The sequence below is a fragment of the Chiloscyllium punctatum genome, chromosome 8 (assembly GCF_047496795.1).
Source record: "Chiloscyllium punctatum isolate Juve2018m chromosome 8, sChiPun1.3, whole genome shotgun sequence".
In the NCBI taxonomy this organism is placed as follows: Eukaryota; Metazoa; Chordata; class Chondrichthyes; order Orectolobiformes; family Hemiscylliidae; genus Chiloscyllium; species Chiloscyllium punctatum.
The window spans coordinates 94,230,644-94,250,703 of NC_092746.1; the positions used below are offsets into that span (position 1 = coordinate 94,230,644).

General features: G+C 40.8%; 1 protein-coding gene across 1 annotated transcript in view; it reads left to right on the forward strand.

Moving 5' to 3' along the window:
- Positions 1–20,060, forward strand: part of LOC140480767 (integrin beta-1-like) — a 108,491-nt gene that overhangs the window by 39,912 nt on the left and 48,519 nt on the right. The window contains exons 5-8 of the mRNA XM_072576109.1: positions 793–963; positions 1,639–1,832; positions 8,286–8,441; positions 10,920–11,015. Of these exons, the coding sequence (XP_072432210.1) occupies positions 793–963; positions 1,639–1,832; positions 8,286–8,441; positions 10,920–11,015 (617 nt within the window). The remainder of the gene's footprint in view (positions 1–792; positions 964–1,638; positions 1,833–8,285; positions 8,442–10,919; positions 11,016–20,060) is intronic.

Consider the following 20,060-nt stretch of genomic DNA (forward strand, 5'->3'; position numbering starts at 1 on the left):
TCTTCATCTCTCTTTCTCTCAGTATTTTCTATTGGTCTTCTTTCTTCCTGGACAGGAGAAACGATGCATGTGAGACAATCTATTTGACTGAGTTTGTGTTTGCCAAGGGTGTGTTTATGGGATGTTACCATATTTGAACAGCTAATCAACAGTAGGTAACATATATATATTCCTGTTAATTATTTCAATAGAGTTACAGGGAAGCTTTTATTAAATTCTTATTTTGTCCATATTTTAACTATAGTGTAAAAATAAATTGTGTTTTGCTTCAAGCCTGGTAGGTTGACCAATTGAATTGCATTCGGAACACACTGCCTTTGAATTCACATGTTTACTTGCTGATTTCCGCTGGATTACTATCTCATTAAGGAGTCTCTCAGCATTAATGATCTTGTAAATTTTTTCTTTTGCATGAAGGATATGTGCATAGTCAGTGTTTATTACCCATCCCTAATTGCTCTTGGGAAGGTACAGGTTTTGTTGAACCTCTGAAATGTTTGCAATAAACACATTCCCCCAGTGCTGTTAAAAAAGGTCTTTCAGGATGTTAACTGATTAACATCAAAGGAACCGTGCTACAGTTAAAATCAGAATGGTGTGTGGCTTAGAGGGAACTCGCAGTGGGAGGTGTTCCCATGCATTTGCTGCTTTTGTCTTTCTAGATGATAGAAGTCATGGGGAAAGGTACAATCAAAGAAGTCTTGGTGAGTTGCTGCAGTGCATCTTGTAGATAGCTCTTGTATATTTCATATTTGTGATTTCATAACATGAAAATTTTTTGTGACTTTTCAGGTGAGCCTCAAACCTTCTCACTGCAGTTTCAGAGAGCTGAAGACTATCCCATTGATCTTTACTACCTTGTGGACCCCTCCCTTTCTCAGCAGGATGACTTAGAAAACATGAAAAGGCTAGGAATTGAGCTGGAGAGAAAATTGCAGAAGACAACTACTGATTTCAGGATTGGTAATGAAAGCCTTAAACCTTTCTTTCATGATCTGGATCCTTGAAGTTGTATAAAACACCACAATAGACAGCATAAGAATTGTAAGATAAGACTAGACAGCTTTCTCCCCCTCAGAAAAGTTGACTTTGGTAAAATAAGTTTCATGTCACAGCCCTGAATTTATTGTAAACCTGATCAAGCTTTTTACCTTCAGAGCTGAGGAGACTGAGGGGGGATCTTGTAGAAGTGTGTAAGATCCTGAGAGGCATGGATGGGGTGAATGCACTTAGTCTTTTTCCCAGGTGGGGGAACTAGAGGGCATCAGTTTAAGGTTAGAGGGGAAACAATAATAGAGAACCTGAGGGGCAACTTTTTTACACAGAAGGTGGTATGCATATGGAATGAGCTGCCAGCAGAAGTATTTGAGGTGGATACATTAGCAACATTTAAAAGGCATTTGGACATATATATGGACAGAAAAGGTTTGAAAGGATATGGGTCAAGTGCAGGAAAATGGACGGACATTTTGGTTGGCATAGACCAGTTTGGGCCAAAGGGCCTGTTTCTGTGCTGCAGGATTCTATGACTATCTGAACAACATTTTTCATTGCATCCTTTTTAAAAATTAGTCTTCTCTACTTTACTAATCTTGGCTCAAGTAACATTTATTTATCAGTGAATGTGTTTTCTTTTAGGGCTTGGTATCTTGCAGAAAAATTCTTGTACAGCTGGAGAAATCTGTAGAAGTCAATTCAGTTTCAAGAACGTTCTATCACTGACCTCTGATGGGGCTAGATTCAATACACTCCTCAACAGTCAGACTTTCACTGCAAGTCAGAATTCTTCAGAAGATGGTGCTGATGCTATAATGCAGGCTGTGGTCTGTGGGGTGAGTGGAAATACTTCAAAGTTTAAATATCAATGCCTCTTTAACCTAAATGTAGGTGTTTCTATTATCTCAGGAAAAGACCCTTCGGCCCATTGAGTCTGTACTAGTCAACCACGACAGACTAACTATTTTCATCCCATTCAGCCAGCATTTCATTTCCATGTACTAAGGCAGCATAGGAGCTGCCATTCCCACCTTTAGCTGAATATAATTCTGAATATCTTCACCTTGCAGGCATAGAAGCTTTCTTTCTCAGCACAGCAAGAACCTCTTCTTTCTAATAATTGTGTATCCCTGTACCTCTTTTCAAATAAGCTTCAATTTTCGGCAGAGTCTTGCATTCAGCTTTGCCCTCCTGATGAAAAATTGCAATAGAAAGCAATCCGTGATCTGTGTGTTTCAGCCAGAAGCTGAAATCTCAATTTGGAAATCATGAGAGCACAGTCTATGACTTTAATCACAGACTGAATGCCAGTGATATGTCGTACAGTAGGACTAATCGGTCAAATCAATCACCATGGGGAATGTCACTGGACTAGGAAGTTTGAGGCTGAAGCAGTTTGAAAGCTGAATTTAGCAACGGTGACAATGGAACTATTGTTTTTTTTTACTATTCAGTCATGGAATGTGGGCATTGCTGCCTAGACCAGTATTTATCACCCAGAGGGCAGCTAAGAGTCAACCACATTGCGGTAGGTCTGGAGTCACATCTAGGTCAGGCCAGGTAAGGATGGCAGTTTCCTGAACCAGATGGGTTTTTCCTGACTATCAGCAATAGTTTAATTCCTTAATTATTAATTACGGAATTATTAATTGATTCCTAAATCTTAATTCCAGATTTTTATTGGTTTAGAACTTCACCACCTGTCCTTGTGGGACAAGACCAAACCTGACCTGTGTCTCTGGATTAATAGTCTAGTGATAATACAGCTAGATTAATCCTCCACCTTGTCATACAAAATCATTTGGTTCGCTTAGAGCCTTTAAGGAGGACTAGTGTTGTCTTTCCTCTGTCTGTGCTAGATCTGACCCACAGAATTGTGAGTGACTCTTAACTGCCCACTGAAATAGCCCAGCACATCACTTAGCTCAAGGGAACCTGGGAGTGGGCAACAAATACTGGCTTAGCACCCGAACCCTGTAACAACACCAAGAAAAACTGCACTGGGCAGACGAGAACTAACTATAATAGCATCATGATAATTAATATCAGAAATGTACCAAACAACTCAACCTGTAATATCATTAACTGTGCAGCTGAAAAAGATAAATTAGCAAGGTTAGCTAACTTATGTTAATAGGAGCCAATAAGCCTGATTCACTGAGGAATGCCCAATATTCAGTTGCAAATTTGATAGCAAAGTAAATGAAGTCAAGTTTAAATGTGGAAAAGGTTTGTTGAAAGTACAGAGCTCTGCTGCACAAATGGGGTTGAATTTCACTTGGGGGATACATAAAGTGCACTGTTTGATCGCCCATGCACAGAGGGGTGCACCCACTGAGATCTTGTAACCTGTGGTGATTGCTGCTGACTACATGTGCCGAGAGAGTGTGCTATCTGATCTCCTGTTACTGTGTAGGTGAGTGGGTGGGGAGTTTTGTGTTACCAGAGGAACACACTTGCTGCGTAGGTCAAGATGCCAGCATGTATCTGTGGTGTTTACGAGGTGACCATTTTTTGCCCACAGTGAATGCGTGTCCATGAGTTTGAGGCAATGACATTACTAATATCATGTCTGCAAATTGCAGAGTCGCAGCCTATTGGCCCAGAGACGCCCACTATATGACATCCTTACCAAGCAGCAAAGTTACAGGAACAAGAGCAGAAATCACTTCAGAACCTCAGCAGCTCTGGCAGCATCTGTGAAGAAAAAGCAGAGTTAACGTTACAGAAATTCTAAAGAAGGGTCACTGAACCTGGATTGACTCTGCTTTCTCTCCACAGCTGCTGCCAGACCTGCTGAGTTTCTCCAGCAATTTCTGCTCTTGTTTCAGATTTCCAGCAAGTGCATTTTTTTTTTGCTTTTATCAAAGTTACAGGTCTGTGATTCTTCAAGGAGAGAGGCTTGGAGTAGCAGAACTGGAATTATATACCTATGTCGGTGAGTCCAGAACTAGAGGGCATAGGTTTAGGGTGAGAGGGGAAAAATATAAAAGAGACCTAAGGGGCAACTTTTTCACACAGAAGGTGGTACGTGTATGGAATGAGCTGCCAGAGGAAGTGGTGGAGGCTGGTACAATTGCTACATTTAAAAGGCATTTGGATGGGTATATGAATAAGAAAGGTTTGGATGGATATGGGCCAGATGCTGGCAGGTGGGACTAGATTGTGTTGGGATATCTGGTCGGCATGGACAGGTTGGACCAAAGGATCTGTTTCCATGCTGTACATCTCTATGACTATTACTCCATCTGCCCAAGAAAAGATCCTAATCTGATCTTGATCAGGCTCCTGGAGTCCTTTTGCTCCATTACCTGTGAAATTGTTCACAGTGTGTTTGGTACAGCAGCCAACCACTTCCCACCAAAGATGACAATCAGTGTTATAGAAGCAAAACACTGGAAATGTTGACTATCTTGCAATACATATCATTCTTTCAGAGACTTCTCACACAAAAGCAGTTAGATCAGTGTGTCAGGTAGCATACAGGAGCGCTCAGCTAGGTAGCAAGCTGATCACCAAACAATATCCGAAGCAGACCTTTCAGCCTGACAGACAGAGGCCCTCCAGTACACAAGCAGTTACCACAAGGCTTGTTACTACCAAGAAATGCCTGATAAAGCGCTATTCTCCGACAACTTTTCATTGATGTTTTTTAAATGCATAAACCAGGCATCCTCAATTCTTCCCATTCAAGCTGACAAAATGATTAAACATAATATGCTTGTAACACTTACTGGTGGAGCTGCATGACGCTTGCACTAGACAAGGCTTCAGCCATTTCATGGTTTACAGATAGTTCTGATGTGTCTCAGTCCCCGATTTTGCAGAGGAGCTTTAAGCACATGGTGCCAGATGACTGTTGAGCATTTGCCAGGAAAACTTTCCAATGGTGGACTTACTTAAGACAAATGTTCACATGGAGACACAAAAAAAACACTTCAGGGGCATCCTGTAGGTTTCACTGAAGCATTGAACTTCTCCCCTGCTACATGGCAAAACCTTGCATAAGATTCCTCTGTGTGTTACGGTCTCATCAGCTATCTCTTAGAATCTGAACAAATTCCCATTGGCCAGCAGGAAATGTAAGCTTTATGAGTCCAGAGCTGCCAGAAACTCTTCTGTACAAACAATGTGTATCCAACATGCAGCATATCACACTGTGGCCAAATTGGACTGGTTAGCTATTTTTGAACACATCACAGTTGAAATTTAACTCAGTGAATTCTATATGAAGTTGTGGTCATTCTTGACTATGAATGATGAACAGAAATTCTGAAAATAACAATTGGGGCTTCACAGAGCATTGATCTCTGTGCTATAATGAGTCTATTGTCTGAATCAAGTTGGAAATCACATGACAACAGGTTATAATCCAGCAGGTTTATTTGAAATCACAAGCTTATGGAGTGTAGCTCCTTCATCAGATGTAGTCCACACTACAAAGGGACAACACCCTAAAAGCTTGTGATTTCAAATAAACCTGTTGGACTATAGCCCAGTGTCATGTGATTTCTGACTTTGTCCACCCCAGTCCAACACCGACACCTTCACGTCATGAGAAAATCACACAACACCAGGTTAAGGTCTAACAGGTTTATTTGAAAGCACTAGCTTTCGGAGCGCTGCTTCTTCATCAGGTAACTAATGGGGCAGGATCATGTGACACAGTCATCAGATCATGAGTCAAGTTAGAGTTGAGAGTTTGGTGCTGGGAAAGCACAGCAGGTCAGGAGAATTGACATTTCAGGGCATAAGCCCTTCATCAGGAATCAAGTTAGACTACAATTAACAATCAAAAAGCATAGCAGGTCAGGCAGCATCCAAGAAGCAGGAAAATCGTGCTTCGGGCAAAAGCCCTGCCTCATTCCTGAAGAAGAGCTTTTGCCCAAAGCGTCGATTTTCCTGCTAACCTGCTGTGTTTTTCTAGCACCACTAATCTTGACTCTGATCTCCAGCATTCTCAGTCCTCACTTTCGCCTACCAATTATAGCACCCATTTAACATATTCCTGGTCATGTCTCTGGTCTTAATTGGACTATAAGATGAGTGACCCCATTTTGATGTTGTTAACACCAGAAGAAATGAGTCAAAAATAAACATTCAAGTTTCCTATAGTGTTAGGAAAGATCTTGCTGTATTAACAATGAATCAGATTATTGAGGATGTCATTCTGGGAAGTGGTATTTTGTATTCATTATCAAAACCTTTTTGATATTCAGCAGGAGAGTAAGTCGGCAATCATTTTATTGAAACTGCATAGGGATTTATTCTGACATTTGAAGCAAGTTCCCACTTGATTGATGTTGATTTGAGAGAATTAATGTGCTTGAAGCAGTGTTAAAGGTGCTCGGTGACAGCTGTCTTAAGGAATGTTCCCAAGAAGCTGAGGAAGGTGATGGCTGTGTGTTTTCTCAAAATCCTTAAGTTCAACTGGAGTTTTGAAACAGTGATGGGTGGATCAAGGTCTCTAAATGACCTCTTGATCCAACATCTGTGGTGTGCACCAGCTGTTCTGCGTGTTGGAATTATTCTCATTGAGTGTTGATCTCATTTGGCCCTGATCCTGAGGCTGTCAAAGCTTTACTTGAACAACAATGTTATAGCAATTGTGTTTAGAAATAAGCCACAGCAAAACCTGAGTCTTAAAAATGATAAAGGTTAGCTCTATAACTATTACTGAATGTTACTCAACAAGAAAGTAAACATTGTCGTGTTTAAGCTTTCGGACAGAAGATTTTGGAATTTTGGGGGTGCTTTGGGGAAACAGTCATAGCTTAGGACAAAAGCTTTTTGGGTTTCAGTTTGGTAGTTTGGCAGAAGTCTTAGGTGAAGCTGGATACATAAAACAATTACTCCTGTGGAAGGTAGAGTAGAGTAGAGTAGCTTTTTATTTGTCATTTCTACTGTATACAACTGATACAGTAAAAATGAGACAGCGTTCCTCCAGCACCAAGGGTGCTACCTGGGCAACACTTCGTGCATGGCTTAACGTACATAAAAAGTGCAAACACCCAAGTTACAGTGTAATAGAAGAATGATAAATAATACACATTTTTCTAGCAGCAACTCAAAATTGTACAAAGAATCTCAGATGGGAAAGAGTCTGATCATACTGTGTTAAGGAGCTTGATGACTTGGGGGAAGAAACTGTTGCACAGTCTGGCCGTGAGAGATTGAATGCTCCAGTATCTTCTGCCAGATGCAGGAGGGAGAAGAGCTTGATTGAGGGGTGTGTGGGGTCTTCTACAATGCTCCTAGCCTTTTGGATGCAGCGTGTGGTGTAAATGTCTGTAATGGAGGAAAGAGAGACCCCGATGATACTTTCAGCTCTCCTCACTATCCGTTGTAGAATCTTGCGAATCGAGACAGTGATGCAGCAGCTCATGGTACTCTCAATGAACCCTCTGCCGAAGTTGGAGAGGATGGGGTTTCGGAGATGGACTTTCCCCAGCCTGCACAGAAAGTAGAGATTCTGTTGGGCTTTCTCGGTTATGGAGCTGGCGTTGAAGATCCAAGTGAAATTCTCCGCCAGCTGTACTCCAAGATATTTGGTGCTCTTCATGACCTCCATGGGGGATATTATTAGGACTATTAAGAAAGGCTCACCTTAGTGTATGAAATTTAGTTCAAAGGTTCCAGACAAAAAGCATTTGGTCAAAATGCTACAGGAGTTGTTTGAAGCTGAGAAAGTCTAAGCTCATTTGCATGAAGACTGTAGTAAGATGCTGTTGGATTCTTAAGAAAGGTAATTAAGTAAAGCCTTATAAATATAAAACAGAAGGCAATTCACTCTGGTCTCACTACTGTAAAGGACTTCTTTTGGGGTTAATGGGATTGTGTTTTACTGCGTGCTTCTAAATGTTTAGAATTGGGTTATATGTCGAGTTTGGTTTATGGAACTAAACCTGCAAAATTTCATGGTTGTGCTTCAGTGAGGGGCCACCTCTTCCAATAAAGAAAAGTATCAAAACAGGTTTCAATCTGGGATCTGATTTGTCCAATAATAACATTAATTGGGAGCATCATAACATTCTTTTAATTATATCTGACCCCTTAGTTTAGTGCGCTAAACCTGTCTGCAGATATTTGTACATACATTGCCATCTTCCTATAATATTGTAATGTAAATAGTATGTGGAAGACCTTTCTCTAAAGCTTATATCTCTGAAATCAACTTTTCAAGTTTATCTCTATATCCTTCCTCTTTTCGTCATTTCGCCAAGTAAAGCTGTTCTTTGAACTAAGTCTATATTTACCTTTAATTTATTTAAATCTGCTTTACCTTACAGGATACAACTGGTTGGAGGTCTGTCACAAAAATGCTTGTCTATTACACTAATACAGGACTCCATTTTGCTAGAGATGGTCAAGGGAGCGGTTTGTTGCCCAATGATGGTAAATGCCACATTGATAGTCAAGGTGTATATACATTGAATCATCATCATGTAAGCTTGCTTTTTAACTTATTAAATTCAACATAAAAACATATCGATAGATGTTACAGCTATTTTAAGATGAAAAGTATTTATTTATGCTTCTTGAGAATCTATATTAAAAAGGTGTTATTTGGGGTTTACATAATTCAAAGCATTTTCCATTGTCTTCTAAGACCTTGGCTTGAAAATAGTTAGGATTGATTGTTTGTCTTGTCCTACTAATTGCGCTGGACATTAGACCCAACACAGCAATTGATCAATGATTTAGTGTTATTGTTGGTCTTTGTGATATGGTAATTCTGGCTACCTCACATGCATTACTACCAGTTGATGCCCTGAGATCTGGTAGACTACATCTCCTTGAATCACTTGTGGTGGTTCTATAATATTGTTAGGAAGAAAACTGTGGATATTGACCTGGCAACAAGGAATGAAAACGTGATATATTTCGGGATGTTAGCTTACTTAGGTATAATCTCCAGTACATTTCTAGTAATGCAGTTTTTATTTCAGGCCACCCATGTGTATTAAGAATTTTTAAAAATTCAAACATGGGACGTGGATATCACTGGCTGGCTGGCATTTCTTGCCTGTCTCTAGTTGCTGTTGAAAAGGTGGTGGTGAGCTGCTGCAGTCACTGTGCTATAGGTAGACCCAAATGCCCATAAGGAGGGAATTCCAGGAAGTTAACACAGTGCCAGTGAAAGGACAATGATATAGTTCCAAGTCAGGACGATGAGTGGCTTGGAGAGGAACTTGCAGGTGGTAGTATTCTCATGTATCTGCTACCCTAGTGCTAATGGATGGAAGTGTTCATGGGATTGAATGGTGCAGTTGAAGAATCTTTGGTGAATTTCTGCAGAGCGTATTGTAGATAGTACCCACTGCTGCTACTGAGTGGCAATGGTGGAAAGAGTGGGTGCTTATGGATGTGGTACCAGTCAACTGGACTGCTTTGTCCCGAATGGTGTCAAGCTTCTTGAGTGTTGTTGGGGCTGCACTCATCCAGGCAAGTGGGGAGTATTCCATCACACTCCTGACTTGTGTCTTGTAGATGGTGGACAGGCTTTAGGGAGTCAGGAGGTGAGTTACTCGCTGTGGTATTCCTAGCCTCTGACCTGCTCTTGTAGCCTCTGTGTTTATGTGGCAAGTCCAGTTGAGTTAATTAAATTTCTGGGTACAGAAAATCATTGTTGTCTGTTCTTTGATTCATGGGTGACATTTTCTCAGGGTCCTGAGCTTCTGCCATGGGTTTTGACACTGGGGAGACAGGTGGATTCTTGGCCTACAGAACTTTGTGGATATGATTGCCCCATAAGGCAGGACAATCCCAGACTGCAGGATATGCTTCTTTTTTTTTTGTTCCCCACTTGTGTCATTCATATGGTGCTGTGACTAAGGCACAACCCTTTCTTAATGGCCAAGTTATTGCCATTCTGATTTAATGTAACTAGCTTCTCCTGGTTATTAAGGACGATGGTTCCATGCCTCAATGGGACCTTTCAAGTTTTTTTAAAAGTGATTTCTATGACCTCTTCTTAACTGTTGTGCATCTGAAAGGGTTTAGAAGAACCAATACTTGCCTGGATGCAGTAAGTGCCACCCATTATGACAATGTAATGAAGACTTCAGGAGAAAGCTAGGATCTCTTGAGAGTCAGGCATAAGGCTAGGTCTTCCCAACAGCCCTTGTATAATGTAGAACCTCCTGTTGTAACCTGTGAACAGTTGCAGAGATGCAGTAAATATCACCCTATCTATACTAGAAGACCCTTCTTGTTCTACTGGAAGGTGACTATCCTGGCACACACTGGACTACGTAACTCCTGAAAGAACACGTGCACTTAGAAAATGCAGATAACTGCACACACCAGGACCATTGACTATTTAAGAGTTGACCTGTCAGGAGAGAAGAATTTCAGCCATCCGGATGTCTAGTCCACCAAAGTTGTTTTTACAATTGTTTTACACATTTCCTGAACAGTTATGGTTTGAAGAAGGAACCTAACATTTGTTCAACAATCCTCCCATTCAGTCAGGAGGATGAAGGCATAACTGAAGGAACTTTTGTTGCACACTGATACCTAATCAGGTCTCACGGCAGTACAGGAATGTGGTGACCATAATTCCTCTACCCACTAGACTATTGTCTTGTAGTAAATGTCACAAGATCAAATGTCACACGTTTGAATGTCATGTAATCAAACAGGATGTGATAACTATTGCATTCTCGGAACACACTTAAATAAAATCGGCAACCCTGCCAATGACATATTGGAGGTGTGTCTGCCCCATGCTGTCGGTAGGCGTGAAATCAATATCACAGATTACTGTTGAAAGTTAATTGTAAAAATAAAGATGTTATATAGATGCGGAAATGACCTGATATGATCACGTTGCAATTTTTCAAAGCCACTGATATTGTTGTGCAACTTGTATTTCCTTTCCTTTGCTATTCTGCAACTTCCAAAATGTTTTTTATTTATAGGATCATCCATCCATTTCTCAGTTGGCACAAAAGCTTGCGGACAATAACATCCATCTTTTTTTTGCTGTTAAAGAAGAGTTCAAAGACATTTACAAGGTAAGACAGCTGTTGGGAGGGCCAGGTATTAATGGAGCTGGAAAATCCAATGACAGTGCATGTACCCTAACCCAGCTTTCCTCACACATTTCTTTCATGTTGTTTTTATTAAAAATGGGATGAATTTGCACAGATGTAGCTGATTGAACCCAAGCTAGACACAAGAGAAGGAAACACACCATTGGTGTTTTAGGGTCATGAGAAGCTGGGATGCAGAGCATAGTGATGAACCTAGTTATCCAGAATCAGAGTTTGGCAGAAGGGATCAAAATAACAGCCACTATTGGTCAAATCTTTTGCAATAATTTCACACACTTGTTGCAGCAATTATTAATATTTTGAAAAGAATTTGATCTTTTTGACTGACAGGCCTTCTATAAGAAAATTCTGCCATGGTTTAATTGTGCTGCACAGTAGAAGCCAGTGATCCTGCACCATTGTGTAAGTAATGACAGAGCTGTATGTTAAATTGAATGAGTGGATAGGAAATGAGGGTGTGGGGAGAAGCTTGTCATGGTAGAAGACCAATCCTGCTTTTCAGTTGGAGAAACTGAAATTATAAGTTTCCAAAAAAAAAATTATACATAAGGACAGGAATTATTTCTAAACCATTACAGGTGTATTTACTGTAGGTTCTAGCATAGAATTGAACACTCCGAGAATCTAATGAAAACACTGATATGTTAACAGTCAGTGTTAACAGTACGCTTCTCTGTAGATATAGATCAGAAGAGGTGGGAAGATTGATAGGCCATTCAGGCCATTGAGTATGCTTCACCATTCAATCACGGCATGGTAGCATAGTGGTAAGCACTGCTGCCTCATAGCACCAGAGACCTGAGTTCAATTCCCGCCTCAGGCCACTGTCTGTGTGGAGTTTGCACACTCTCCCTGTGTCTGTGCAGATTTCCTCCGGGTGCTCTGGTTTCCTCCCACAATCCAAAAAAGATGTGCAGGTTAGGTGAATTGGCCATGCTCAATTGCCCCACAGTGTTAGGGGAATGTTTCTGGGTGGGTTGTTCTTTGGAGGGTTGGTGTGGACTTGTTGGGCTGAAGGGCCTGTTTCCATGCTGTAAGTAATCTAAACATGGCTACTAATTTCTCAACTCTTTCTCCCTGGATCCCCTTTACAATCAATAACCAATCTATTTCAGTCTTCAATATACTCAATGACCTGGCCTCCACAGCCTTCTGTGGCAATGAATTCCATTGATTCACCACTCTCTTGCTGAAGAAGTTTCTCCTTATCTCTGTGCCCTCAGGTCCTTGTCTCTCCTACATTTTCCCAACATCTACTTTGTCCAGGCCATCCAATCTTCTGTAAGTTTCAATTAGATTCCCCCTCATCCTTCTAAATTCCATTGATTATAGACCCAGAATCCTCAAAATTCCTCATTTGCTAAACTTTTCATTCTTGGGACCATTCTGATGAACCTCCTCTGAACATGTTCCAGGGCCAGTACATCCTTCCTGAGGTATGAGGTACAAAACTGTGCACAATACTCCAAATGTGGCCTAAACAGAGCCTTACAGAGCCTCAGAAATACATCCCTGTTTTTATATTCAAGTCCTCTTGAAATAAATGCCATCATTGCATTTGCCTTCATAACTACTGAGTCAACCTGCAAGTTTGCCTTGAGAGAATCCTGGACTAGAACTCACAAGTTTCTTTGCACTTCAGACTTCTGAATTTTCTTCCTATTTAGAAAATAGTCTTTGTCTCTATTCTTCCTACCAACATGCATGACCTCACATTTTCTCATGTTGTACTCCATCTGCCACTTCTTTGCCTACTCTCCTATCCTGTCTAAGTCCTTCTGCAGCCTCCCCATTTCCTCAATGCAACCTGTCCCTCTACCTATCTTTGTGTCATCTGCAAACATAGCCAGAATGTCCTCAGTTCCTTCATCTAGATTGTTAAAGTGAAAAGTTGTGGCTCCAACACTGAACATTGTGGAACTCCACTTGTCACCAGCTGCCATCCCTTTTATCCCCACTCTCTGCTTTCTGCCAGATAATCAGGCATCGATCCATGCCGGCACCTTGCATGTAACACCATGGGCCCTTATCTTACTCAGTAGCTTCCTGTGTGGCACCTTGTCAAAGGCTTCCTGGAAGCCTTTTCTTGCTTTTCCCCTATAACCCTTGACTCCCTTACTGGCTAAATATCCATCCATTTCAGTCTTGAATGTACTGATTGACCTAATCTATACAGCCTTCCATGGTAAAGAATTCCACAGATTCATTTACCTCAAGAGAAGAAATCTCTCCTTAGCTTTGCCTTTGATTGGCAACCCATTACTCTGAGATTATGCCTTCTCCCCCAGACTCTGTAGTAACCTAGGACTTCGAGAATCAGAAGTTTTTGTTGACAGCATTTTGTGGGACTTTGTGTATCTGTATCAGAAGATATTTATCCCTTCTGATTTCCTTATGGAAATACAGAATGGAACCACCAGTTGACCGTTTCCACTTATTTTGAAATGTATATATGTGAGGAGGTCCCTTGACTTAAAATAACCTTCTGACACAAATGGGCAAAAACACCAAGTCTCAAGTTTCTGTAATAAAATGTGTACAAGGCAGACATAAAATAAAATATATTAGCATGTTTTTGGAGCAAAACTGGGCAACTATCAAAAAGATTATCTTCAAAACTTGTAGATGGTAGCAAGTTGCATATTCCTTTCATTTGGTTTTGAAGAACATCCAACATAGAACAATACAGCTCAGAACAGGCCCTTTGGCCCTCGATGTTGCGCCGACCTGTGAATTATTCTCAGGTCGTCCCATTACGCGATCCCGTCATCATCCGTGTCCTTATCCAAGGATTGTTTAAATCTCCCTAATGTGGCTGAGTTAACTACATTGGCAGGTAGGGCATATTAGAATCATATTGGACTCAAAAAGTGTTCCCACAGCACTTTCTGTTTTATATTTTATTGTATAGTTCTTTAACTGACAGGGTGTCAGTAAACTCTAACCCTAATACAATTCTAACCCTAACCCAAACCCTATTTTAATGTCTTGAATTGTTGCTTCTTTTATAAACCAGTGAACACATTTACTCTGAACAAAGCCTCCCTGTGGTCTTTAGGTGCCAAAGATCAAAGTCAATATAAACATAATCCATTTATCTTATTTAAAAGAAATTTTAGAAAGAGAGTGGGATTGTGCCTTAAACCAATATGCAATATGTTTAGATAAGAGTGGGTTTCTAGGCCCAATTTCATTATAGATTAAATTCAAACAATTTATACTATACATTTTTAAATGATGCATAATGTTCTGCAAGACAAATGATAAAAGCTTTTATTAATTTTAGTCAGTGTTTCAATAGATTCAGACCATTGTCACTGCAGACATGGCCTACTGAAAAATTCTTGATGAAGTGTTGCCTATTTCTATGGTATTTTAATCTGGTAACAATTAATGAAATAGTTAAGAATTCCTGTTGTTGCAGTATGAGTCATTGATATTGTGGATCTTGCTGTCGAAGTTGGTTGTTCAGTTTTGTTAACTTTTGTGAAATTTCAAACCCTCCTACATATGAAACATAAACAATGAAGGCACTTTAGTGGTCAAGTGTTTTTAAATGACACTGTATGACATCTGAATTCTCTGTCACATGATTGTACTGCTGTAGCAATTCAACTTTCATCATTTTTAACTGGAAGAAATGGCGAATGATTATTGCTAAATGTATCATATAAATAAATGCTCTCTTTGCATGAAATAATTTAGCAAATTGTTACATCAGAAAGAGCTCAAACCACAATCTTAAAGAGATTAATTGGTGATGCATTCTTTAGACTAAAACTGCTGATATTTTTAAAGCCAAAACCTAGTTGGAGCACATGGAGTGCATAAAGGATAAATCTACAAAATAATGATTTAGTTTTTGGCAACCGACTGACATGAGAAACAACTTTGATGATAAAATAAGGAGACAACATTAATAAACAACTTACATGTAAAAATAAACAGTTAACGTTAAGCTTAATGCTCATTGACATAATATTAGAATCAAACTACTGCAATCTGTAAAGGTAATGAAAATATCAACATCCAAGCAAAACAACTACAAGCAGGCAATGGTGCCAAGAGTGCATGAACTGTTTTGTAAAATTGATATCTTAGCTTGATAAAGCTCTGACATCTTTGTAGAGACTGATGTACACTGTAAGGTGCTCAGGGTGAAGTTAGAGTCGGAAAGTGTGGCGATGGAAAAGTACAGCAGGTCAGACAGCATCCAAGGAGCAGGAGATTCGACGTTTCAGGCATAAGCCATTCAGTAGGAATGTGGAGGGGGAAGGGGGCTCCGAGAGTTGGGGTTGCAGCTGGGAAGACAAGAGGTGGATGCAGGTGGGGGTGTGTGGGGCTGAGAGATAACTAGGAGAGTAGGGGTGGGGCTGGGGTAAGGTAGCTGGGAAGGGGATAAGTGGATGCAGGTGGGGGGGTGACGGTGATAGGTCAATGGGGAGGGTGGAGCGGATACATGAGAAAGAAGACAGGTCAAGAGGGCAGTGCTGTATTGGTGGGTTGGCTCTGGGATGAGGTGGGGGTAGGGGAGATTTGGAAACTAGTGAAGTCGATGTTGATGCCGTATGGTTAAAAGATCCCAAGGCGGAAGATAAGGTGTTCTTCCTCCAGTTGTCGTGTGGCTTGGATTTGGCAGTGGAGGAGGCTCAGGACTTGGATGTCCTTGGGGGAGTGGGAGGGGGTGTTGAAGTAGTTGGTCATAGGGTGGTGGGGTTGTTTGTGCATGTGTCCCAGAGATGTTCACTGAAATGCTCCATGGGTTAACGGTCTGTCTCCCCAGTGTATAACAGACCACATCAAGAGTAATGGACACAGTAGATGAGGTGGGTGGATGTGCAGGAAATCTCTGGCGGATTTGGAATGATCCATTATGGCCTTGGATGGAGGTGGGGGGATGTGTGGATTCTTTTCCACTACCATACTTTTTGTCTCTGAGTCTCCAGAATCTGCAGTCCTCACTTTCTCCTCAGAATGAAGTTAGTATGTTGTTCTCATGTGTGTTTTCACATATTCCTGTTTCTCTCCCAGCCCAGAGATAGGTTGAACTTATAACAGATCTCCAAAACTTACATTTTCATCTGTAGATCCCCTGGACAAGATAGGAAATAATTTCTGTGGCTTTACACTTCTAGTCACCTTGGTTCAAGTGGATTTATTTTTGTGTCACTGGTTAAAATATTTCATTTTAATGTTTGACACTTAAAAGCTATTTGCTGTCATCAAAAACCAGTGAGCTCTAAAAGTTTCCAGTTTAAACTTATTTTAGTAAAGTGCCTTGAAAATACAACAACGAACATTATTGCTGTTTCCTGTCAGTAGCAATTGTTAGCTGACTATAGCTTGAGATAAAGGGTGTTTAAAATATTTTAGTTTATTTAGATTTAATGTTTGAAATGATTTCAGTAAGGTTATAGAATTATTAGAAGAGCCACCAGTCGAGATTGCATTTTAATTTTCTGGTGTTTCTAATTGTAGACTGAAATATTTTAAAAACTGAGGATGGCTAGAGGATTGGTGCATGTTCAAAAGCTAGTAACTGGACTCTCATTGCACACATTATTTATAAAGCTGCTTATCATCCATTAAATGTAATGTGGTTTGTGGATAAACTGGAGCCAAAGGGCTGTGTACCAATCGAGATCTGGTTGGCAACAAGAAGCTGATTGGTCTATGGACTAGGGACCAGTTATCAATGATAAAGACTTATACCTGCAAACAATCACACGATTGGTTAGCAGGTAACTGTATAGCTTTGGGCTGTGAAGAACTTATAGAGAAGTGTTTGGTCCATGACCATCTTAGGTGCTATCTTTCTCTGTTCTCTGCAAAACCACATTAAATCTGAAGAAAACCAATAATTGCTGTAAGCTGTGATTGATAAGGTCTCTACCTAAGGCATTTTCTAAGTGAATCAGCCACCCTGTGCCTCTTGCAAACCAGAATAAGCATCCAGAGAAGGATGATTGAGAAGAAACATTCTGACCAGTGCAAGAATTATAAGATTCAGAAACCCTTGGGGACAGGAACTACTGTACTGTTTTCCCAATTTTTCCATTTATCCATAAGCCATGTCTTTCTTTCTTTGTCTGTGTGCATGTTCATATGTGTGTGAGAGAGGAGGATATCATACATGGATTAAAGCTTTAATTAGCAGATTTATGTGCTGATGGTTCGACATTGTTTATAAATGCTTAGAGTTTAATTATTTGTAATGAATAATACTTTTGTGACATGCAGAAACTAGTCCATGCCTACTGTTAACTCAGTCCAGAAGAAAATGGGGAAGTTTGTTCAGGTTAACTTGTGATGCTGGGTCTTGGTTCCTAGTGTGTTACCTTGTAACACACCAAAAATCCACCAGATAAGCACAATATTTCTGTAAACCCTCAAATAGTGATTTGAGATCATAGTTGAGTTATTTCTCATAGTTGTTTGATCCAAGTTCAAGATTAGTATACACTATTTTCACCACCTTCTTCTCTTCAATGTAAACCCTGGCTCTTGTTGTATGATGGATCCTCACCAAAGTCAGTTTTTTCAAAAGCTACATCATGTAGATTTGCTGCCATCATCCTCCTTTTAGTTGGGGTCTGGACCAATCATTGAAATCTGCTTGTCAGCCTAATGAGAAGAGGTTTTTTATTGTCTTAAACAAGATGCAGGGTAGACTCTTCCCAGTCCCTGAATGATATGGCCTGGGTGAAAATACAGAGGATCAGGTGAGATGTGCAGTGTGGGCCTTCTTGACATGGAGAGAACAAGCCCCTTTTTCCAACCAACTATTGGATCCTGAGACGACACTCTAACTCTAACTCTAACTGAGTGCAAAAAGCTCACTGGTGTGGATTATCACTCATTATTAACTTCACTATTACTTAATGTTACTGCATTAAAATTGTAGGCTCCCATTGTATCACCATCTTGATAGTAGCTAGATGCAGAGCATTCCGCACTTAAAAATCAGAGTGTATGCCTGGCATAGTACTGAATCCCATCCAAATTAATCTGCATGCACATTGTAAGATGCACTTATGTGCAATGATTTAGGGCTAGGAAGAGAATGGTTCGGTATGCATGACACACTTACAATCTCCTACTCTCTCTTTGCAACATGCCTTCATTAGAATAAGGTCTAATATCAAAGTATCATGCCTTCATTTCATGCTGTCATTCTGCATCACTCCTTGTCAGAGTGCTCCATATCCATCTGGCTGTTCCCCACTCAAGTTCATTGAATTAGACACTGATGCATCAAGCACAGAGGGATTATAGAGTCATGGTGTCACAGAGAGGTACAGCATGGAAACAGACCCTTCAGTCCAGCCAGTCCATGCCGACCAGATATCCCAACCCAATCTAGTCCCACCTGCCAGCACCCGGCCCATGTCCCTCCAAACCCTTCCTATTCATATACCCATCAAATGTCTCCTAAATGTTGCAACCAGCCTCCACCACATCCTCTGGCAGCTCATTCCATACACATACCACCCTCTGTGTGAAAAAGTTGCCCCTTAGCTCTCGTTTATATCTTTCCCCTCTCACCCTAAACCTATGGCCTCTAGTTCTGGACTCCCCCACCTCAGGGAAAAGATTTTGTCTATTTATCATATCCATGCCCCTCATGATTTTGTAAATCTCTATAAGGTCACCCTTCAGCCTCCGATGCTCCAGGGAAAACAGTCCCAGCCTGTTCAGCCTCTCCCTATAGCTCAAATCCTCCAATCCTTGCAACACACTTGTAAATCTTTTCTGAACCCTTTTAAGTTTTACAATATCTGTCCGATAGGAAGGAGACCAGAATTGCACGCAATATTCCAACAGTGGCCTAACCAATGTCCTGTACAGCCGCTACATGACCTCCCAACTCCTGTACTCAATGCTCTGACCAATAAAAGAAAGCATGCCAAACACCTTCTTCACTATCCTATCTACCTGTGACTCTACTTTCAAGGAGCTATAATTCTGCACTCCAAGGTCTATTTGTTCAGCAACACTGCCTAGGACCTTGCTATTAAGTGTATAAGTCCTGCTAAGATTTGCTTTCCCAAAATGCAGCACCTCACATTTATCTGAATTAAACTCCATCTGCCACTTCTCAGCCCATTGGCCCACCTGATCAAGATCCTGTTGTAATTTAAGGTAACCCTCTTCGCTATCCACTACATCTCCAATTTTGGTGTCATTTGCAAACTTACTAACGGTTCCTCTTATGCTCACATTCAAATCATTTATGTAAATGACAAAAAGTAGAGGGTCCAGCACTGATCCTTGTGGCACTCCACTGGTCACAGGCCTCCAGTCTGAAAAACAACCATTCCACTACCACCCTCTGTCTTCTACCTTTGAGCCAGTTCTGTATCCAAATGGCTGGTTCTCCCTTTATTCCGTGAGATCTAACCTTGCTAACCAGTCTCCCATGGGGAACCTTGTCGAAAGTCTTACTGAAGTCCATATAGATCACATTTACCACTCTGCCCTCATCAATCCTTTTTGTTACTTCTTCAAAAAACATGATTTCCCATGCACAAAGTCATGTTGACTATCCTTAATCAGTCCTTGCCTTTCCAAATACATGTCCATCCTGTCCCTCAGGATTCCCTCCAACAACTTGCCCACCACCAACATCAGGCTCACTGGTCTATAGTTCCCTGGCTTGTCCTTACCAACCTTCTTAAACAGTGGCACCACGTTAGCCAACCTCCAGTCTTCCGGCACCTCACCTGTGACAATCGATGATACAAATATCTCAGCAAGAGGCCCAGCAATCACTTCTCTAGCTTCCAACAGAGTTCTCAGGTGCACCTGATCAGGACCTGGGGATCTATCCACTTTTATGTGTTTCAAGACATCCAGCACTTCCTCCTCTGTAATCTGGACATTTTGCAAGATGTCACCATCTGTTTCCCTACAGTCTATATTTTCCATTTCCATTTCCACAGTAAATACTGATGCAAAATGCTTGTTTAGTATCTCCCCCATTTTCTGCGACTGCACAAAGGCCGC